Source organism: Gopherus flavomarginatus, chromosome 12, assembly GCF_025201925.1.
Source record: "Gopherus flavomarginatus isolate rGopFla2 chromosome 12, rGopFla2.mat.asm, whole genome shotgun sequence".
NCBI classification, from domain to species: Eukaryota; Metazoa; Chordata; order Testudines; family Testudinidae; genus Gopherus; species Gopherus flavomarginatus.
Genome location: NC_066628.1, coordinates 39,305,158 through 39,327,847, shown reverse-complemented (window position 1 = coordinate 39,327,847; position 22,690 = coordinate 39,305,158). Strand labels below are relative to the sequence as shown.

At 47.8% G+C, this 22,690-nt stretch overlaps 1 protein-coding gene across 2 annotated transcripts; it reads right to left on the bottom strand.

Moving 5' to 3' along the window:
- Nucleotides 1–354: 354 nt before the first annotated feature.
- On the bottom strand, nucleotides 355–21,052 carry EPN3 (epsin 3). Of its 2 annotated transcripts, XM_050920502.1 has the most exons (10): nucleotides 20,414–21,052; nucleotides 20,113–20,178; nucleotides 14,010–14,714; nucleotides 12,896–13,014; nucleotides 7,479–7,586; nucleotides 6,529–6,613; nucleotides 5,770–6,084; nucleotides 4,174–4,284; nucleotides 3,213–3,443; nucleotides 355–2,168 (listed from the first exon to the last, which is right to left on the bottom strand). In XM_050920502.1, exons 3-10 carry the CDS (start codon nucleotides 14,581–14,583, stop codon nucleotides 1,852–1,854), a joined length of 1,860 nt encoding a protein of 619 aa, XP_050776459.1. In that variant the 5' UTR covers nucleotides 14,584–14,714; nucleotides 20,113–20,178; nucleotides 20,414–21,052; the 3' UTR covers nucleotides 355–1,851. The 2 variants fall into 2 exon arrangements, with proteins under 2 accessions (XP_050776459.1, XP_050776460.1); XM_050920503.1 differs by lacking the exon at nucleotides 4,174–4,284.
- Between the last annotated feature and the right edge of the window lie 1,638 nt (nucleotides 21,053–22,690).

The following is a 22,690-nucleotide window of genomic DNA, read 5'->3' as shown; positions in this document are numbered from 1 at the left end:
CAGTACAGATGACAGCATCAGCAGAAAAGGTTTCCAAAGACCAGCATCCAAGCAGAGTAACATCCAGGTGACAGCAGCAGAGAAACAGGGTTCCCAAGAGTGACACCCAGATGTGGGGGAGGAAGACATCTGGATAAGGCAGGCAGAGAAAAGGGTCCCAAAGATTAGCATCCAAACAGAGGAACATTTGGGTGACAGCAGGAGAGGAAGAGGATTCTCAGGATCAGAGTTCAATTATCCCCAGGTCCATGGGGAAAAACATACAGGTGACTAGCAGAGGAAACGAGAAGTCCAGTGGCACCTTAAAGACTAACAGATTTATTTGGGCATAAGCTTTTGTGGATAAAAAAAAAAAACTTCTTTAGATGCATGGAGTGAAAATTACAGATGCAGGCAGAAATATACTGACACATGAAGAGAAGGTAGTTACCTCACAAGTGGAGAACCAGTGTTGACAGGGCCAATTCAATCAGGGTGGATATGAGCCACTCCCAATAATTGATGAATGTGTCAATACCAAGAGAGGGAAAATTGCTTCTGTAATGAGCCAGCCACTACAATGTCCCTATTCAAGCCCAAATTAATGGTGTTATGTTTGCAAAAGAATTGTAGCTCTGCAGTTTCTCTTTGAAGTCTGTTTATGAAGTTTTTTCATTGAAGGATGGCTACTTTTAAATCTGCTATAGAATGTCCAGGGAAATTGAAGTGTTCTCCTACTGGCTTTTGTATGTTACTATTCCTAATGTCTGATTTGTGTCCATTTATTCTTTCACGTAAAGACTATCCAGTCTGGGCAATGTAGATGGCAGAGGGGCATTGCTGGCACGTGATGGCATATATCACATTAGTAGATGTGCAGGTGAATGAGCCCCTGATGATGTGGCTCGTGTGGTCGGGTCCTCTGATGGGTCGCTAGAGTAGATATGGGGACAGGGTAGGCAATGGTGTTTGTTTCAGGGATTGGTTCCTGGGTTAGTGTTTCTGTGGTGTGTAGTTGCTGGTGAGTATTTGCTTCAGGTCGGGGGGCCGTCTGTAAGCGAGGACTGGCCTACCTCTCAAGGTCTGTGAGAGTGAGTCAACACTGGTTCTCCACTTGTAAGGTAACTCCCTTCTCTTCATGTGTCAGTATATTTATGCCTGTATCTGTAATTTTCACTCCATGCATCTGAAGAAGTGGTTTTTTACCCACAAAAACTTATGCCGAAATAAATCTGTTAGTCTTTAAGGTGCCATCGGACTCCTCGTTGCTTTTGTGGATACAGACTAATAGGGCTACCCCTCTGATACTTGGCAGAGGAAAGGGATTTTAAGGAGTACTCCTCCTGTGCCTGAGAACATCCTGACCTCCAGTAGGTGTTGGGGCTGCAAGTCTCAGCATGTGATTGCACCTTCCATGCAGATTACAGAAGGATTCCTCTATCCCACTGACAGGCCCACGATGATCTCCAAGAGATCTATGGCGACTAGAAAATGTACCAGCATATGGTGCTGGAGAGTGGAGGGCCCTAGATAATTAAAGCCCTTTCTTAGGGACCCTCCATTTACTCTGCAGATCACGGGAATGCCAGCTGATGACAAGAGTGTCCTTATTGCCGTCAGAGGCAGATCTAGCCGTCCTTTACCCACCATGCTGGAGCAAATACTTCTATAGCACTTCAAGCAAGGAGATTCATGCTAACTGTGTCTCTGTGACCTGGGCAGGTGTTGGGTTAGGAGTTTTGGGTGAATGGTTTCCTCCATCACAACTAATGAACTTGTGCCCACAAGGCCTTTGCATGAGAACATGCAAAGATTTCCATAATAGCTGGGCGCGAGACAAGACAGACTACACGTAACACAGATCCAGAGACTTCAGAGGAAAGGGTTCATCACCCCCTGTGAGGCAGGGGGAAGAGCAGAGCCAGTCAGTGGCAACAAAGGCTGAGGCAGGTTACTGGGTAGCTGTGGAAACGGCCCTGCTCCAGCCTGCGGGAAGGCACTCATGGAGACGGGGAGGGTCATTGGCACGCTGCTGAGCGGAAGAGGGAGTGAAGCACTGTAGGTCATGGAGTTCATGGTCATTCCCATGGCCATGCCTGGCACTGGGGAGCTGGTCCTCATCTGATTGAGTGTTGGTTTGATCTGGTCACTGGTGCTGAATGGGTTTGTGGGAGAAGGTGCACTGAGACCTGTCAGGAGAAAGTACACAGCATCATCAGGGATACAGTCTACTAGATAGGAAGTTAGGGGATAGGGTTAAAGGTCAAGGCTAGTCACTGGCCACAAAACATACTGCTGTTAAATTCAACTGCTAAACCGATGATTCAGGAACATTCAGGCTTTGACTCAACCTCAGAAATTCAGACAGAAGACTGAAAAAATTAGCTTGAGAAGTTAAGTTAAAACAAAAGCCTCTGTCGTGAGTTTCAGGCTGACCTCCGTTTCCTGGCCAGGATCAGAACTTCAGTGTGGTTTTGTTTTTCATTATGATACTAAGGGCAGAGCTCAGTCACTGTAGGTGCTGCAATTCATTGTGAAAACATTCCCAAGGGTCCGCACACCATCCTTCTGTGGCCTTCTGATTCACTTCAGCTCATGAGCCACCCGAAGGTCCCACCTGTCATCCTTACATAGCCCACCAAGAGCCTCAGGGTACATCTACACTGCAACGTAAGCCCGGGGTTAACAGAACCCAAGTTAGCAGACTCTGGGTTTGTTAATTTAGGGCCTGAGCATCTACACTCATTTGTAACCCCATCTCAGGAATTACTGAACCTAGGGCTTTGGCACCTACACTGCATCGTGCAGGCCCAAGTTCAACCACCCTCATCCTAGACTTCCTAGCACCCTCCCCATATGTGGCTGCTCTAGCCTTTTGTTCGTGGTGTAGTGTGGGAAAATATGACTGTCCACCAACTTGGACAAAGAAAGCTGCCATGGGACTGTGGGATACTTTTTGCAGATTCCCAGAGCACGAGTTCTATGAGGCTGCATTTACACTGCAAAGCAACAGGGCTTGAACCCTGGGTCCCAGGTTGACTCAGGCTCGGACCCTTCATCCCTGTGGTGTCCTGGGACCCTGGGTTAGTGCAATTTGTGTGTAGACAGAATGGGGATTAGGCCTGAGCCAGAGTTTGAACCCTAGACTTACGCTGCAGCATAGACATACCCTCCAAAACTGCACAACATCCTTCAGCGGCCTTTTTGACTGGGCCTTGTGCCCCATGACCTACCTGACAAAAATGGATTATGAGTCTTCAGGGTTGCGGGGGCAACCACCAAGGAGTCCAAATTCACCAAGGAGGAGGCAGTTGGGCCAAGAAAGGACTCTGGAGTTTTACAATCTTTCCTTTCTTTATTGGGGTCAGTAAGAGAGTCTCCTAAGCCCGCAAGATCAAAAACATCTGTGTTTTTAACTCCATTCTGCTTGGTGCTGGGAATCGGGTCGCCAAACAGGTCCAAATCTAGAACAAACAGCAGAGACTTAATAGCATAACAAAGATGAGACAATGAATGTCAAGAGAACAACAGCCAGAAGTGTGGATTGCCACATGAGAGAGAAGCAGAACAGTGCGTCCTGCAGACTGAATGCACCATAAGCCAAGTGACGTTGCCTCTCTGCTAACTGTTGTGTTGTGAAGAATCAGAAAGCACACGCTTGGATTGTCTTCACAAACGCTTCTCTTTCATCTGGGACAAACTCTCCTTAACACAGATTGTTGTTGCAGGGAGTCTAGCTCAGAAGTAGCAGTCTCTGCTTCACGAAGCTGCGTCCTCTGTCTGCTCAGCGGCAGGTCGCGGCATGCATTGTTGCCAGACTCAGAAGACAAATGTCAACGGAAGTTTGCCCCAGCTGTTCCCAAGTATTTCTAGCTAATGGAAAAACAGTAGCTTGCACGGACTCCATCTTCGCCCATATGCAAATACTTTGGGATAGTTAACCCTTTTGTCAGATGTCTAACACAAAGATGAAATTGTACAACGCTATGACAGTGAGAGACTTTGGGGCCAGTAGCCATATGCCATGGTGAGTTATAATCACGCAGATGCATGCCACAATATGAAACAAATACACCCTCCCACAGAGCCCCAAGGAAGCTCACTTGCAGACACACCCGCCGACTTCCCCCAGTTCCACAGTGCCCTATTTGCCCTTCCAGCCCGAGCACCCTTGATCTGTTCAGACTCTCTTACCAACAGGGCTGGTAGGCTTGACAGAGGATGGGGCCTGTGAGCTCTCATGTTCCAGCTGCTCTGTTGGTTGTGGTGGTTTTGCAAACAAGTCAAAAGTGACATCAACTGAAGCTGAGAGGAAGAAAGGAGACAGACAGACCCAGAAGGGAAGTGAGGAGAAGGAAAACAACAGAGCAAGGACAGAGGGAATCAATTTTTAAACGGGTCAAAAACAAGGCAAGACAAGCAGAGATGGGGAGTTAGGGGTTAAGGAGAACATAGAACACCAGAGAGAGGAAGAAAGGAATGAAATAGGTCAGTGAGTCCTGAAGCTACCTGTATGAATGAGCCACCGAGTCCAAATCAGTGACCCATTGACCAACCAATGCCAGTGGACGAGACAGAGAAACTAAGCAGGCAAGGGAGGGCCCACTTCATACATGCCATCCTCTGCAGCCTGGCAGCTTCCCCAACTGTTAGTGCCTCAGAGGGCAACTGGAAGGTGTGTTCAGACCAATTGCAGACCTGCAGGGACAGGCACGCCCCATGACTCCGGAAACCCGTCACCCTTCATTTCTATCCTAAGGCCTGCCCAGAACGAAAAAAGCTAGCAACCCAAAGAAGTGCCAGTGAACTGAATTCCTTTCTCTAAAGTAAAGAACCATTGTTGAGAAATACTTAAATTCTGAGCTCAGTTGGGCAGGGGACATCTTTTGTGTTTGTACAGCACCTCGCACAGGGGGCCCTTGGTACCATAGCTCCAAAGCACAATGGCAATACAAATAATACATAAATAATCATCATTAATTAGTAACAAAGGCAAGGAAAAGATATTCACTAGGGGCCAAATTCTGATTTCATTCACATGCATTTAAATTCAGAGTCATTTCACCATGAATGTATGCTCATGTAAATGAGATCAGAATCTGGCTTCTTTTAAATATCCATTCCTCCACTGATTTCAGCCAAGTTACTGCAAGTTTACACCATTGTAACTCAGATCAGAGTCTAGCCCTAAGAAATTTGTTCTCTCAAGTATTCTTTGTCTGCAAATTTGTGCTTCTACACATTTGTGGCTCTGATTCCCCCATGTGGGCCTTACCAGCACTGGTATCACACTGTGTAGTCCAACTCTTGTAGCTTTTTTTTCCCCAGTGGGACTAATGTAAATTCCTCTATCACACACTACTGTCCTCCTGGGGGTTTCCCCTTTGGGCATTGCAAGGACTTTCACCATACACTGGACAGACCTGATCTGTGGTTGTGTTATTCTTCTCCCAGGGGGCTGTACTGTTTTCACAACAACTCTCTTTTGTGTATAGACATGGCTAACAGTGGGTCTAGGTCTCCCAGTGTGCTCAAGATTTAGGTGAAAAACTGCTACAATTTCCTCCTCGGCAGAGGGGATCAGAGTGGAGCTGGCAAAGTGGACCATCAAAGATGTTCCCTGGTAAGGAAATACAAGACGCAGGTATTGGCTGAGATTTATTAGAGGATCAGAGGAAACTGGATCCCAAAAGAAGGGATGTGATGATAAGTATAGTGACGATGTCAGCAAGAATAATCCCAAGCTTCAAGGAGCAATGGAAACTGACAAAGAAAATGTGCTTCTCTTACCCGCCCTGGGAGGACTGTCAACGATACCTCCCCAAGGATCAGCAGCAGAAGTAGCATCAGCAGAACCTTTAGAAGGTGGGGATGCCTTTACCCAGGCATCTGCTGATGACAGACTTGAAGAGAGGGGGGTCTTCTCCCAAGGGTCAGAGGAGGAGCAGGAGACTATGGGAGGAAGATCCCAAGGCCCTGTGGAGGTCTGGTTGATTGATGCTGCCATCTGGCTTAGAGGATCCCCGGAAGCAGCAGGGATTGGAGCCCAGGGGTCTGCAGAGGGGACCCAAGAGGCTCCTGCTGGTTCCACATTGGACTTTAGACCTGGAAGACACACAGGAAGTTGTGGAATCCAGGCAGGGAACCATTCAAAGGCATTGCAGAGAGAACTGAAACACAGCCAGGGGTGGGACAAAGGGGCAAATAGGTTAGAGAGGAGCAGGAGAAAGAAAGAAAAGAGCAGGTAATAGGGAAAGAAACGCGTAAAGCAAAATGAGGCCAGAAGGCAGGACGCATTTAGTAATCAGCCCATGTTTACCATTTGCAACCCTTCTTCCTTCATTTCTCGGTTCTGTTCAATAGACGGGGTGTGGTTAAAAGCTGCTATGAGAATGCAGTGAGTGAGCAGAGGATAAGGGGAAAGGGCAGACAGAGAACACAAGCAAAGATTCTTACTGTTAGGTTCCCCAGAATTGGACAAGGACAGATATGGACAGGAGAAGGTTCTGCCATTCTCCCAAGCATCAGCAGATTGAGAGTTGCCCCCACCTGGAATATCCCATGGGTCAGCTGAAACACGGGTTGAAGTTACTGGCGCTGGTCCAAAAATGTCTGCCAGCTCCGCAATAGAGGACTAGAATTGTAAGGAGAAAAAGAAACAAGTTAAGGATCAGGGATACCTGCAAGGCCTCGTCCGATATTGCTCCTGGAGTGAAAGGGGCTACTAGAGCGGTTTTTCCCAGGTAACTCCAGACATCTCCCCATACAGACACTCCCCGCTTACACAAGAGTTCCGTTCCAGAACCCTTGCGCAACTCGAATTTTGCATAAGTCGGAAACGTATACCCAACCATTACGTAAAAAACAAAACAAACCAACAAAAAACCTCTATTTCTAGCTTATGGAACTTTTTCCGTAAGTGCTGATTTGCATTAAGTCGGGTTTGTGTAACATGGGGGGCGTCTGTACTTCCTGCAGAGAAGCAACCTAACCTTAGATCTTAGAGCTGGGCAGGAATGCTCTGATCTGGCTTCTCTCTGTAGTCAAGAAATACGTCATTTAAAATCTATTTCAGCTAAAGCTTTAAGTGAATGCAGTGCTCATGCACAAAGCCAGGGGGACAGCAAGGCCAGCTGAACTCTTCTACTTATGCACAAAACAAATACAGCAGAGCAGAAACAGGGCAAGTGTCTCCCAGCCCGTTCAAGCCCATCCTGGAGGGACAATCCAGGGGTAATTCAGTTTTCCTGGTTAGGCTGCCAATGAGGTGTGAACTGTTATGAAGAGTCTTTTTTTTGTTTTTTAAATCATGCAGACATGAAGAATTACACTGAGATCACCAGATCAAGTCACATACACCAGTGAACAGCCATCAAGTAATAATCCCTTTGCTCATTACCAATCTAGGATAGATTTGAACTAGAGACCAAGAGACGGAATGTTCTGTATCTCATTATATATCTCCCCAGCCCTCCAGACCACCAACTAAAGCTTTTCACCTGACTTTTCTTCATCTTATCCTCTTCTTCCTCCTCCTCAATACCCATGTGGGTCTCTTCCAGTGCCCTCTGTAGCAGTGAGTTCTCTCCTTGGCATGCCCTCACTTCCTGCAGTCAAAATGGACAGTGCATATTGCTGGGATGTGAACGGTAAAGACACAGGATAAATGATCACTGATGTGCACTGACTCTCTGCAGAGAGACCAAGGGCAGAGGTTGCTCTGCCCAAAACTGTAATGCATTAGCCAGCAGCAGCCTTGTTTTATTTTACTGATGTACTTGCACATTTCATGATAAATCCACTGTTAGGAAGATGCAGCACACAGCTTTAAGAGCAGTGAAAGTAAGTTTACAGCCAAGCAGGCACCAGAAGCAGAAGGACTGGGGTACACCACTTCCCAGGAAGACACCAAGCAAGGCAGAAAATTGTACAATGTTTAATACTCCAAAGGTCCATTTAGAAACTCATGAAGTTAGAATCCAAGAAGAGGAAAGTGCCCTTTGATCTGCTGGGTGTGGGGTACCTTCTCATGCTCCTTTTTGCTCAGGCTGAGCGCTATCTGCAATTGCAATTCTTCATCTGTGCTGGTGGCTGGAGGAAGCGGCTGCTGCCAATGAAGGAGAACTGAATGAAATTGCTTCTTTGACCCTAGGTCTCTGTATTTGCTACCAAATTATCCCCTTTCTTGTAACCATCTTTTTTTCAATCCCTTGTCTGTTATATAGTAAGTCATTTTATTCAGCCATTTATCCATTCAACTGTTGCTACTCTTTCTTCCATTTAGATAGTCAACCATGATCTTAATGTCTATTCTTTCATCCATCCATCATCCATGCACCAATCAATGTGATCTTTCCTCCATATACTCATCAATCGGTTTTTCTTTCCTTTTCCATCCAGCCATTCACCCACCCACTGTTTTGTCTGTTCATCTACTCTTCTAGCACTCTGCCCGTCAATCCATTGCTGGAGAGGCTGGTTTAGAAGCTTCTGGGTTGAAACACCACCACCTTGAAACCACAGGTTTGAATCCTGGCACAGTTGACTTCGCCCATCACATTTTATATATATATATATATATATATATAGAGCTTCTTATGCAAAGTCTTTGAGGTGAGGCCCTAACACCAACATCCCATCTGTACTATGTGAACATAAAAGATCCCATAGCACTTTTCTTAAGTCCTCCGACTGTGGTGCCATCAGCTGGCTGCTGCACTCCACCTCAGAGGTGGCTGCACTTCAGTGACATTGTCTTGTAAAGCACTGTGGGATCCTTCAGGATGAAAGGTGGTATATTAATGCAAGGTGTTGTGTGTCCGCTAGTATTTGACATACAAACACCTTGCCACTTCAGGCTCATCTGTGCCCTATAAGATTCTGTCTTGCATTGTGTTTGTGTTTATAACTTTTGTTTAGACTTTTAGCTGCTTGACTTGTCAGGCCTCTAACCGTACAGCTTCCCAGTGACATTTCTTCCCCTTGCTGAGATCAGAGCATATCAAGGGCAGCCTTTGCAAAAGCTAAACACTTTGCAAACTGCTCAGGAGTTCAGTGGATGTTTTTGCTCTTTTATCTATCTGGGAACATCATAAGCAGATCTTCCATTAATAACACTGATAAAGAATAACAACAGCTCCTAGCATTGCTATAGCAGTTTTCTGAGAATCAGAGAGCTCTACAGGTGTTACCCATTAATCCTCAACACCCTTGTGATGACAGCATTATCCCCACTTTTCAGATGGGAAAACTGAAGTATCGATAGGTTAAGCAAAGATCTTATAGTGCAGGGGTGGCCAAATTTACTGATCCCCTGAGCCGCATACAACAATCTTCAGAAGTTCGCGAGCCAGGGCACACCTGCCAAGGCTCCAGGCTTCAGCCCTGTGGTAGGTTCCTGACGGGGCTTGGGGCTTCAGTCCCACTCCTGCTGAAGTCCTGAGCCCTGGCAAGTGTGCCCCACAGGGCTGAAGCCCCAAGCCCCCCCACCCCACTGGGCAGAAGCCCCTATCCCACCACCCTGCTGTAGGCAGACATCCTGAGCTTCCCCCTCTTCCCTAGTCTGGTAGGTGGAGACTGCGGGGAGGGACATGGGAGGCTCCGTGAATGGCACTTTGACGGTAAAAGAGCAGCATGAGCCACAGTTTGGCCACCCCTTTTATAGCGTATTAGTGGTACAGCCCATAGGACAACCCAAGACCTTACTCCCAGTCAACTATGGACCATGTTTCTTCTTTCACCCAATGATAAAACTAAACAGATTTATGTGCTGCAACAAACTCCGTCCCTCCTTCCATCTCATCACTAACTGCTGGACCAGCAGGGGTTCCAGCTTCATCCAACAGGCACACAAACAGCCCAGTGAATACTGCCACATCGCATGTTGGAAAATATTCAGATCTTGTCTTCGGTGTAAAACGCTACCACATTGGGGGCCCCATTATACCACGGATCAGTGGGAGCAGGACCAGGCTGCATTTTGACTATGTCCCTTCATGCTGACAATGTCGATTTGGTGGACATACAGTTTGGGCCCTTCTCCACTAAAAGGTCAAACATGCAGATGGGACCACAACTACCAGCGGCAACAATTCACATCTCTACAGGATCCTTCAGCAAGGCCTGATGGTCTGTGAGAACTCATGAGTGCTAAAGGAGCCAGGAACAGTGGAAGAGGGCTATTCTGCACGAAGCAGTGTGACCTAGACACAAAGGGTGGCTCTAGAATCCCATTACTTGGAGTAGGGGGCAAGTAGTCTGGGACTCTGGGAAGCCACGATTTTGGAAACAAAACAACTTTCCAGGAGTCCAAGGGCTAGTTAGACCCCTGGAAACTCTTGGATTTTAAGAGTTTAAAAAAGGAAAACTTGGCTGATGTGTCAACAGTTACCTGTGAAAAGGTGAAGGCTCACCAGTCTGCTGCTGTTCCATTGTTTAACATTGGATAACTTTGTACATATTTTGGCCTTTCTGACCATTATGTGAGGCCTCTTGAAGACTGTTGGGCAGAGGGGGAAAGAAATGTCCTCTTTGCCTCCCCCATTCCCTGGCTGTGCCTGGCCTGCCTAGATGGGTGGTTCTAATGGGCTTCTCTTTGACTGGAATGTTCCTTCAGCACTAACCACAGTAGCTTCCTTGATAAGGTCTGGGAAGCTATAAAGAGCCACATTTCTGGGACAAAAATAGGGACACAAGTTCTTTGAAGTCCATCAAAGAGCTTCCAGGAAGGGAAGGGTGGGAAATGGAGACTATTTTGCTCAGAAACAGGGATGGTAGCCTTGTAGGTAGCAATCCTATAACTAGCCAGGCACTCAGCAACTGTGGGTGCGTCTACACTACCCACTGGATCGGCAGGTAGTGATCAATCTATCGGGGATCGATTTATCGCGTGAAGTGTAGACGTGATAAATGGATCCCCGATCACTCTCCCGTCGACTGCTGAACTCCAGCTCAGCGAGAGGCAGAAGTAAAGTTGACGCGGGAGCTGTGGCCATCGATCCAGCACTACGAGGATGCGAAGTACATAATTTTAATTAGATTTGAATACGTCGACTTCAGCTATGCTATTCTTGTAGCTGGAGTTGCATATCTTAGATCGATCCCCCCACAGTGTAGACCAGGCCTGTGTGTGGCTCCAGAACAAAGAGGAATGCTATGGCCTAGAGCCAATCCTGGCACAGGGACAACCTCAACCACCAGAGGCTAAGCCAGGAGAAGGCATTTGAGAGACATTTTGGTCCAAGCTTCATTTAAATATAGACTCCAGTGAGGCGGGAAAGTCCTGACCCTGGAGGTGTCACCCAAAGGGTGGTGGTGTCCCTTAGTGGCTTTGTCCTCCTCAAATATCATCAGTATCGGTAGAGAGAGGCAGTGCCAGTTGGTGTTAATCTCAGACTGTGTGTGTGTATAAACAAACAGTCTCTGCCTGGAAAAGGGGAAGCAGATCAGCTGATAAGAGCTGGGGAAAGTACATGAAGGACACAGGCTCTAGGCTGGGATTTTGGGGCTGACTCTAAAACGATGAATATAACAGCAAGATGGGAAAGACCCATTAAGTTATCTTGTCTACCCTCCACTCCTCTCCCCCTGGCCAAGGCAGAATTGCTTTCTACGATGTCTTCCAGACCTTTGTCTAGCCTCATTTCAAATGATCCAAAGTGACTTAATTAAACACAGTCATGTGAAATGAACTTAGTGATCAGATGCACACACACTAGCACAACCGCATTCAAATGACAGCTAGAGTCACAAGTACACGGACCAGTTCTCCAGGACGTTTGCAATTCCTGGTACAGAACCCATTCTCCCCGGGGGACACAGGTTCTCCCTGGTATCTGTCAAGGAAATAACAGAATCATTCTGGGGACATCAGCATAAAAACTTCATGGTTAAAGTAATAGACTCAGAGTAATTTATACATGAAAGACAGTGGGTGAAATCTGGGCCCCATTGAAGTCAATGGCAAAACTTCCATTAACTTCAATATCATCAGGATTTCACCCAATGTATTCAGAGAAGCTGGATTACATATGAGCTGTAGGGAGTCCTGATTCCACATCTCCAGACTGGACTCTATTTACCTTCTTTGAAACCATCTGATGGCACATGGAAAAGGACCATTCATCTTCAAGACAACCACACAGAAGAAAGGATTTAGATGCACCACATCTATCTTTCTGAGACCGTTTGGAATTGATTTAAGATGTACTGGTACAGTGCACGCACCAAGTCATAGTTTCACTTGCATGCACAGGATATGAAAGGGGCAACAACTGTGCAATAAATCCTCATCATGCCACGAGATGCTGACGTGCTGTGTCTGCATGTAGCAGCCAGTGAGAAAACAATACTGTGCACGCTAGCATGGGGATTGACAGAGCCTACAAATCTCTCTCTCATGCCTTGCTACCACAATCCCATAGACTCATAAACTTTAAGGCCAGAAAGGACCATCATGCTCATGTAGTCTGTCCTGCATATCGCAGACCACAGGACCTCACCCATCCATTCCTATAATAGGCCCATAACCTCCGGCAGAGCTACTGACGTCCTCAAAACTTGGTTTAAAGACTTTAAGTTACAGTCTCGTACAGTTACATTTATTCCAGTTCAAACCAGCAAGTGACCCTTGCCCCACACTGCAGAGGAAGGGAAAAAATATCCAGGGTCTCTGACATTCTGACCTGGGGGAAAATTCCATCCTGATCCCAAATAAGGCAATCAGTTAGACCCTGAGCATGTCAGTAAGACCCAGCAGCCAGACCCCTGAGAAAGAATTCTCTGTAGTGACCCAGAGCCCTCCCCTGCATGCGTCCCGTCTTCAGCTGCTGAAATATTTGCTCACAGCAGTCCTGGATGGGCCATGTGACATTGCAGGCAATCACACCACCCCACAGGAGGGGGCTGCAAACATTACCTTCTCAGCCTCCTCTCGACTCATGGCTAGTGCAAGCTGTAACTGCAGTTCCTCCTCTCCAGTCGTCTGGGGTCTTGCCTGTTCCAGGTCTGAGGTGTGCTGAGGGGATGAGGAAGAGGCTGAGATAAAAAAAGAGGAAGAGTTCAGATTGAAAGAGGAGGAAGAAAAACAGAATCTCTGGAGCTGGGATGTTTCCAGGAGTCAATCCACAATGATCACCCACCTTCTCCGCCTCGACTGGCTTTTCTGCTCTCCCCTCATTCCCACCACCCAGCTCAAGCTACAGGACCTTCATACTTAACAACTGCCCTAAATGCTTGGGAAGCTGCTCCTAGTGTCATGGACATCACAGAGCACTCAGAGAGACAGTCTGCCTTTAAAGAGCTGGAGTTCGACCACAGGCCTGACTAAGGAGAAGGATGGGGATTGGGGTCAGAATGCAAGTGGAACAATTACCCCTCAGTGTGCTAGGAATAAAATTGTGTTTGTTGGCAGGGACCCTGCTAGCACAAGAATCTCTATACAATGGCAGGGGGACTCCACCAAATCAGGCAGCTTGGTGGGAGGATAGGAAACTATCGGAAAGTAGTTGACGCTAATATTAAAAAAAGCAGCAGCTAGAGAAACATTTTAGAGTTGCAACCTCCTAAACAAGCTCCCGGTGTTCGAGATTGCATCTGTGTGGTGCTTCCTTCACTTCTGTGTTCTGAGTGCCTTGTTTACCCATTAATTAATAATGCCTTGAAGACAGGGAGAAATTCAGACTCTGTGAGATGTAGAGTCAGAGCCTTTGCTTTTACTATCCAGAATGCCAGCTGCATATGAGGATGGCCCAGAGGAAGACCAAAGGTCACCTACCCCATGATATTAAAACAGAAAGAAAACTATGTCTGCTTCACAGTGGAGACTATTGGTGATGTGGCTAGAAAGTAACTGATATGAGTTTTGAGCCACTGCCCTAAAAGACAATGTTATGGACTGGGCTGTCAAGATAGATAAGAGCAAGCCCAAAATGTTACTTCTGAAATTCAGACTCCCAGTGATCCACTTCCTTTGGATCAGAAATACCCATGCTCTCCATACCATGCACAGTCTGTAGCACTGCAGCACTTACAATTAAAGGATGATGGAGACCCCCTCGGCCTGCCATAGTCTTCTCCATACTGCGATGTCCGCCTGCCATAAGAGAGCTGCTGGCTGCTGCTGATGCCCGTGCCCTCAGTGGACATGCGCTCTTTGGTTTTCAGGGCATGAGCCCTTTCCTGCTTCAGCTTCTCCTCATCCTTCAGCAGGCCCATGACCTGCTTGACTTTCTCCCGTACGTTTATACCTTGGTCCTTGCCGTCACGGTCTGTGTACTGGAAGTCTTTCAGAGTCTGAATGGTGTAAAGGTTCTCCCGGCACTGATGGGCCACCTTCTCTGATCCGGTTTTGATGAGGTAGTCCAGCAGGGTCAGTGCCTTGTAGACATGGCGCCAGTTCTTGCCACTGTCGTTCAGCCGCCTCCAGATCATCCCCATGATCTCTGCGAAAGCCACTGTGTTGAAGGTCAGATCTGCAATCTCAGACATCAGGGAGCTGGGTGGACCCCAAGAGTCATTGGAGGTCGCCTCACGCACCTTGATCTCTGCCTCCGAATAATTGTGCACAATGTTTTTTACCTGCCGGCGCAAGGCAGAGGTAGTCATGGCTGAGCCTTGCAGAAAGTTCACAATGGGCAATGAAGAACTAAGGAATAAACAGTCTGGGACTCAGTGGGAAAGTCACCGTTCCAGCTTCACCAGTGAAAGAGCTCTAGCTCACCAGGTTTTATGCTGATCTGGAAAACAGACAGAAAGTGTTAAATACAATCACCAGTGAAAAAGGGACCCAGTTTGCATTCCCAAAGCACTTCTGTTGCTCTCTGGCAGCACCTGCAGTAATTTTCACCTTTAATGCATATCATCAAGACATAGTAAATGTAATATGAAAAATTATAATAGTTCTATTTCAAACATCCTTGTATTTTGTGACTTAACCTTGCTACTTACTGCAGCTAAAGGCAAACAAGTTAAATTTTTATTTGATCAAGATGAATCCAAAGGAAAAATCACATAGAAAATAAATAGTCAGTTCTTATAGTTTCTCCAGATATCTCCTCTTGTATTCTGCAGAAATAGTTGGATCGGATTTTACCATGTGGTTCTGCTCCTAAAAGTAACTGTCTAAAAATGGTACCTTCTTCCCCCAAAGATCTGCTTCCTTTATGTACTGTGCCTCACATAGTGGTAAAAATAGGTGTATACTGTTTTCTCAATGGAAACACACTATGGGAGAGGGAAATGGATTCCATCCTGTCGATTCTATGCATCATCAGAATTGTTAACTAAGCTCCAGATGCATCTGCCTTTAGTCAACAGGGATTTTTATACTGCTGCTGATGTCACAGAAGGAAAAGAAAACAAGCGTGACTCTTAGATCCCAGCCACCTTTTTACAAGTAAACTCAGCAAATGAGCTTCTTTGAGAGGCAATAAATATGGAATCCCCTGCTGTTGTTTTCCCAATCACTTGTCGAACTGTGATTCTTCTCCTGGAAATTATCCACAGCCTTCTCCTGTTAGAGAACAATCAGCTCAAGCCTGAGGATTAGTGCATCAGTTTGGCTAAAATAAGAAACTTTCCCCCCAACAAACCTCTACCCCCACACTCACTCAAACTGACAATTCTCTGAGCTTGTAAGCTGGTTCTGGATCCCAGCAAGGGAAGCAGGTGCTGCAATGCACAAGAGAGCCTATTCTCACGATATTTCCTATCAGAAACAAAGGTGCTAGAGATGACAAGATTTCTGACCCAGTTCCGTGCACCCAGCCATTTTGGGTAATCATCTCAAACTCTGGAGTGCTTAGGCAAGTCAAACTGATCCTAAGAATGGTGAGGTTGAGAATGCTGAGATTTTGAGAGACTCTTTATGCACCAGAGGCCAAATCATGGCTCCGCTGAAGTCAACAGGAGCTTTGCTATTGCCTTCAATAGAGCCAGGGTTTCACCCCAGACTTTGGGTTCAGTTACAGTGCGATGCAGGAATTTTGTTCAGAGTGTATCTCCATCCTGCATCTCTGTAGAGAAATGACCGGCAGGTTCACCAAACCTCTTCCTCTCTTTCCTAGTTTCTCTCACGGCATTACTAAGGTAACCCCTTGTTCTTGGAATGGACACTGATGGGGGCCAGTAAATCTGAAGGCAGGATACACTAAGCAGTACTCCCCCTCAGGGTCTGAGAACAGGCATTTCACAGAGCCCCTGTTGCCTGAAGCACAGGAAGATAAAGCCTGGACTTAGTATTTAGTGGTGTATCAGAAACAAGTGTGGTGGTTTCAGTCCTGTTCCTGGGTGTCCACATCTCACCCGGTGCTAACTGACCCCACTGTTATCAGTTTCAGCGGAGAAGCTGAATGCAGACTCGGTCATGGAGACTGGGTTACTGTCCAGCTGCCCTGGTGGCTTCTCCCAGTCAGGCTCGGGTCATTCTGGTGCAGGAAACTTGCACTACTCTTGCCTCTCCTGTAACAATAACCTCGAGCACTTCACACACATTAACTCAATTAGTCCTCACCGCAGCAGGGAAAGGTTGCAATCCTCTGTTGACAGAAGGGATAAGTGAGACACAGAGGTCAAGTGACACCTCGCTAGCCAACGGGGCAGATCAAGATGAGAACACACAAGGCTCTGGCGCTGGCCTTGGGCTCAGCCCACCAGACCACATGGCCTCCTGCTGCCACTGTGCCTGTCCTGCAGATAGAACAGAAGCCTGCAGCACCTTTCAAGAGCATGACACTTGCTACACGATCTTTTTTAAACAAGTGCATTCCCTATGCGGGGTCTCTGTCATGTTCCTGCCACGCTGCAGCCCACCTAACTGCTAATGTTATATTCAAGCAGAGGTAGCAAGAAAGAGGCGGGTGGAGGAGAAATTAATTTGATAGAGGGTGGAGGTGGTGGGTGCAGAAAGATGAGAACATTTTACTTTGAATTTTCTTTCAAATGAGCACAAAGTATCTCTCTCTCTCTCTCTCTCACACACACACACACATACACACACACACACAGGGGTGCGGAGCAGCTAAGCCATCCTCCAGAGTCTCAGGGACACGATTTGCATGTGTAGAAAGTAACCCTCAGCCCAGTTGCGATGAAAAGACTATGCATGTTACAATCAGGTTTTCAAAGATGTATCAACAGAAAAGAAATTGGGACCCATGACTCTCCACCAATGGTAGTGACAATGACGGCTGCAGTGTAGACAGGGCACTGATGTTTTAAAACTGTCATTTAAATCTATTCTGAGTAACCTGCGGGACCCCAAGCTTCTGGAAGTGGGGGGAACAATCAGGGCAGGAGTTTCCCCTACTCCAGTTCTCTGGTGATGGAGGAACTGTAAGGATCCTGTGAGTTGTCTCCTCCTTCCTCAGGAGAAGGGCAAACCACGAGTTGCAGAGCTACCCCAATGACCTCTTGGATTGCTTGTGCTCAAGGCCAACCTTTTCTTTCTAGGCCCACCTCCTTCACTTCCCTGCTTCCCTTCTTGTGCTCCAGCTAATGTACGGTTGGAGCTCACTGCACAAGCACTGCCCGCACTGCCCCAAGGAGGAGGCATAAGTCTGACCTGTGCTAGAGATCCTCTCCCAATTCCACACTCTGACTGGGTTTGTCTCCCAAGAGTGCAGCAACACAGTAGTTTCCGTCCTCACCTCCTGGCTTGAGAGGGAACTGTTGGGAGGTGACCGCTCCCTGGAATTCAGTTGCTACATCTTGTTTTTATCCTTACCCTTCCTGAGTGACTCAGCTATAACTTCCATTAGGGAACCTCATTTTCTCCATGATGGAGTCGGGGCTGAAAATAGCTTCACGCGAACACACCCACGAAGAGCACGCATCTCCCACCACCTTCCATTAAACCAGTCATGTCCTAGAATTGCTTAGAGAACACCTGAGATGAACAGGCCCTGCCTCTGCCTGGGTATGGCCTGGTTAACCCCATGGCCAGTGGTGAAGAACAGGCCACCCACCCACCCCACCCAGCCAGTGTAGGCATCACACTCACTGAGGCAGAGAGAGAGGAATCCGCGGAGATGGCTTTGGGACTAAAGAAGTTTCTTTCAAGACATTTCCCTGTATTGATTTCCTTTCACAGTGCAGCTCAGCTCAACCCGCTTACTGTCTTTAGATCTTAGTGCGGCTAAATGTCAGTAAAATGACTGCAGAGACAGCAGTACCCGACGGGGGTAGGGGGAGACATTCACTCCTTACTGCTTAGAAACAACTGAGCTGATCAAGTTAAGTCCTTCAGGATCAAGATCAGAATTTTCCCTTCTGACTGCAACAAGGTTATTGACGAAGTTCCACCTTCCCTGCTGGCGAACACTAGGCTTTTGCTGATTAAATTCTCCCTTGTATCAAAGCCTCAGCTCGGGACATTCCCTTCTAGCTCCCAGCAGGTTCCCTCTTCAGTAGAAGCCCCAGATCCGGACATTCCCAATGTGCCAACTGGCACCAGGATTGTCCCCAGTCGGCAACGTGAGCTGTCCATGTAATTATTCACCTGCTTGCAAAACTTCCCAGAAAGTTTTCAGTTTTTATGATGTCCAGAGACACAGGAACGAAAGAAGGAGAAAAAACAAAAGTTGGACATGAGTGGCAGCACGGAGGAGGCAGAGTGTTTGTGCCTGGAGCCCTGCCAATGGTGCTAAAAGGAGTGAGTTTTATCGAACACAATATCCCCAGGAATATAAAGGGAGTGAAACAGAAACCGTGTGGTAGATAAGGCAGCACCAGGCAGCCTCATATGGAATTACTGCAGTGACCTTGAGCAAAAAGCAGTCAGGTGGGGAGAAGGACACAGTAGCTCAGCACTGAACCAAATTGCAGGGTCTCCACCAACCAGGGAGCTTTAGTGATCCCAGCAAAGGGGAAAAGAAAGGGCCTTGAGAGGCAACGAGAAAGAGACCAGAGCAAGAGGAGACAGGGAGAGAAAGGCAGGGAAGGGAGAGGAAGAGAGACAAGTAATGATTGGGGTAGAGTGGTGGGGGGCAGACTGATAGGTGAGAGAGATGAGGAAACAGAGGAAAAGACTCAGGGAGACAGACAGGGAAAGGGAAGATGTCAGCAAGATGAGGATGGGAGAAGAAGGAGAGACAGATGGGGAAGAGAAAAGAAAGATGGGAAAAGCCTTGTTAACTTTAGCAATGTGCACGGTCCTCCCTCTTGGAGAGAACGTTGCCCAAAGCAAAGAGAAGAAGCAGATGAAATCCAAACAGCAATCAGAACAACAGTGCGAGGAGTCAGCCTTCAGCAAAGGCTCCATCCGTAGCTGCTTTCCCCTGTGCCAGAGATGCTCCTAATAAACCCGCAGCCAGGTTCCAAAAGGCCATTGCCTGCCCCTTCTCAGTACGCCCCACTGGGCACCATGCTCACAGGAAAGTACCCAGCGCTGAGGGAGGGGGATAAGTTACAGGAACTAGGAAGGGGTTGGACTCTTCTTACAGCTGACAAAGATAGAAAGGGAGGAAAAGACAGAGCGAGAGACAGGGAGGGAGGGAGTCTGGCTGTGAGACCAAGGGTGAAACTTGCCAAGAGCCCAACCAAACACTCAGGTTCTGAGGAAAATCCCACCCAGCATCAAATCAAAGACAGGGGCCCACCCTGACATGTTCAGGTAATTACATGCAAGCACACGCAAAGCACACACTTACCCCCTTGGCTGTATATGCCTCCATTCAGATCTGCAATAGCTTGGGGGAACTACATAATCCCCTGGGATCTTCTTTTCCCTTCCCAAATGTCTGGAACTCCAGGTCCTTCTCCTGTGTGGAGGGTGTTTCACAGGCAGAGGGGCGCCACCACTTCAAGAGAACAAGGGACGTCCCAGGGCAGGTATCCCGAGGGGAGGCCTGAGCTGAAGTCGGCCAGCCAGCCCAGGGAAGTCCATTGTACTGAGTGGAAGTGGCCACAATGCTCAGACGACCAGTGTGACACCAGGGAGGGTGGGGGAGGAGACACCAAGGGAAAGAGTTGGGTTTAGGAGCTGGGGCTACACTTCAAGCCAGCCCCTGATCCTGGGAAGGCTCCCCTGTGCTGTTCTATCCATATGGCGCTGCACACCGTGTGAGTGAACATCCGCCAGTCGCCACCATCGAGTACCCTGGGGAGGTTGGGGGAGTAGGGGAGGCTTTGCCCTACCTCAGTCATCCTGGAGCAGCCTCATCTCAGAAACTTCAGGCCTTCCTGCAGGGGGATGCCTGAGCTCTGTTGGGAAAAAAAAAATCCTACAGCTTTGCCAAACTAGTGATGCAAATCAAAATGTGCTTCACTGCAGTCTGAGATACTCCAGCGTCCAGAACCTTCCTCCCCACCCCCATCCTCCTCCAACCTGCCTCCCCTGCTATCCAGACACCTTCCTGCTTACCACAGGATAGCTCCTGTCCCTGCCTATGGTCCCCAGACATCCCAGCTCAGCAATGCACAGGGAGAAGAGTCTTACCTCTGGCACTGGCTTCCTCTCTGGTCACTGTGACTCCGAGCCGCTTGCCCCGCTGGGCAGAGTGCGATCAGCAGACGGTGCTCCGATCAGTCCTTGTACTGTTCCCTGCCGATGGCTGTCCAGGCTTGGTGCAGGTTCAATCCCAGAGTTCCTAAATCCATCCAATGCAGGAAGGGCTACATCCCCTCCTCGCTGCTCCCCCGGGGACCAGGCAGTGTGCGCTCGGAGGTGGATGGGGAGAGCTATGCTGTAGTTATTCCCTGAGACTGTCAGAAATCTCTCTGCTCCTTGCGCACTGCACGCACGGTGTGAAAGTTGCTAAGCTGGCTGGGCAGGTCTGTCTCAGCTCTAACAGGACACAGGCAGGATTGGCTGCTCTCATTAACCCCTTCAGGTCCACAGACTTCACAAAAGCTCCCAGTTCTTATTGTCCCAGCAATGATATGCCCCTGGGGAGCTAGCAGAGAAGTCCCAGCTCTCTTTAACCCTTCAGTCGCTGTATGCAATAGGGCAATGATGGAGAGACCCCTTTGCTGAGAAATGCAGACTGTGCACAGAGGATGGAGGATGTTTAAACGCTCAGTCACTGTCCCTTTTGGCTTCGAGCCAGTCACTTTTTTTTTAAGCCAGTGTTCTACTGTAGTCCAGAGCTGCAGCTTCCTCTCGACTCTGCCAGCTGATCACAATGCCCCCCCAATGGCATCCCAGCCCCTTTTCAGTCGCCTCTGTTAAGATTCTACAGGATCTAAGTTTGGAACAGCTTCGCCCAAAGGAGCAGCTCTTCACTTTCAGTGTGTCTCATGGCCTCTCCTCAGTTGTGGGAGCGAGATTTTCGGCTTCCATCTGTAGTGTGGTGGCCCTTCCCTGAAGAACTACCAGACTCTGGCTCAGGGAGTGAAGCACTGAATGACATTCAAGAATAAGTCAGATCTCTTGCTGTCATCATCACCACCCACACACTCCCCCAGCCTTGGCCTACTATTTTAATCACTGACAGGATTTCAGGTTGTTTTTTTCAATATTAGAAATCCCTAACATTGTCTTCATAGAGAATACATCTTCTGTGCAGAGAGATTCTTGCGGGTAATCAGTAATTAATTCCCTCCCATGCCCCCTGTATATGATGCAGAGAAAGAGGGAGCTTTGAAAGCAGTCCCACGTATGCCCACTCCAAAGCCAAGTCAAGACACATGTAAGCAGGTTACTTATGCTGAACTGAGCCATGGAGCCAAAGGTTCTGCCTCAGGCTACACCAGAGAAGGTAATCTGGGAAGATACCTAACAGCCACCTCCTGGGCCACTCTGAGTCTCCTCAGGCTGACCCTCAACTCAGAGTTTGTTGCTGTCTGAAAGACAGCCTACCAGGGGAAAGGGAGGAAAGGCGTATGCCAGATCATGCTCCTGCCTGGGATTAGAGCGTCCACTCCCAGCATGAGTGGAAAAGACCACCACCAGAATCTGCTCGCATGAGCTGGCCAACAGAATCCCCCAGTGGAGATAAAGCAAGAGGAATACCATCTGGCCAGTCTAAGGCACTGTCTTTTCTTTATTTTCACTTTCTGTTTATGAGGATGTCTGTGTTCTGATGTTATATGGGATACAGTCATATGCTACCTATAAATTATTTTTCATACACCATGCTATAAATTATTAAATACTTAAAAGTAAATGCCAAAGCATGGAGGAAAGGGATCCTTCCTGCCTGACCTGTATGGCTTGGCAGCTTGGGATCTAGATCACCCATTATCCTTTTGGCTAAAGAAATGACCCTCTCTTGAGGGCTCATATTCCAATGGAAGGGCATGCATTGGGGATCTTAATAGATTTTGTCATCTGAACACAGCCAGGCCCTACAAGGGTGTTTTCCCCTGAAAGGATAAGTACCAAGCTACTCTGGACAGCAACCAAGTCTGCAACTGTAGAGCAGATAGGATGAAATGGACACTACCAGAAGGTAAGTGGAAGCCAAAAATCTAGTTCCCATGCCTGTTAGGAGAAAATGGGACACAATGAAAATGAAGGGCTGCTCCTTGCCCAGCCTGCTCAGCAAAAGACACATACCTTCAGTTCAGTGCTGTAAGGAAATATAAACTGCTCCTTGAGACAACATGCTACTAAAAACTACTAGCAAATGCTGATAGACACCAAAGGCTGGAGGAAAACAACTCAGCAAAAAGAATGGCTACTTACCATGCATTCACTGTGGGTCTTTGAGATGGTGTTGGCAGTGAAGATCCCACTGTGGGCATGCATGGGGCCCAAATGTGCAAGATCCAA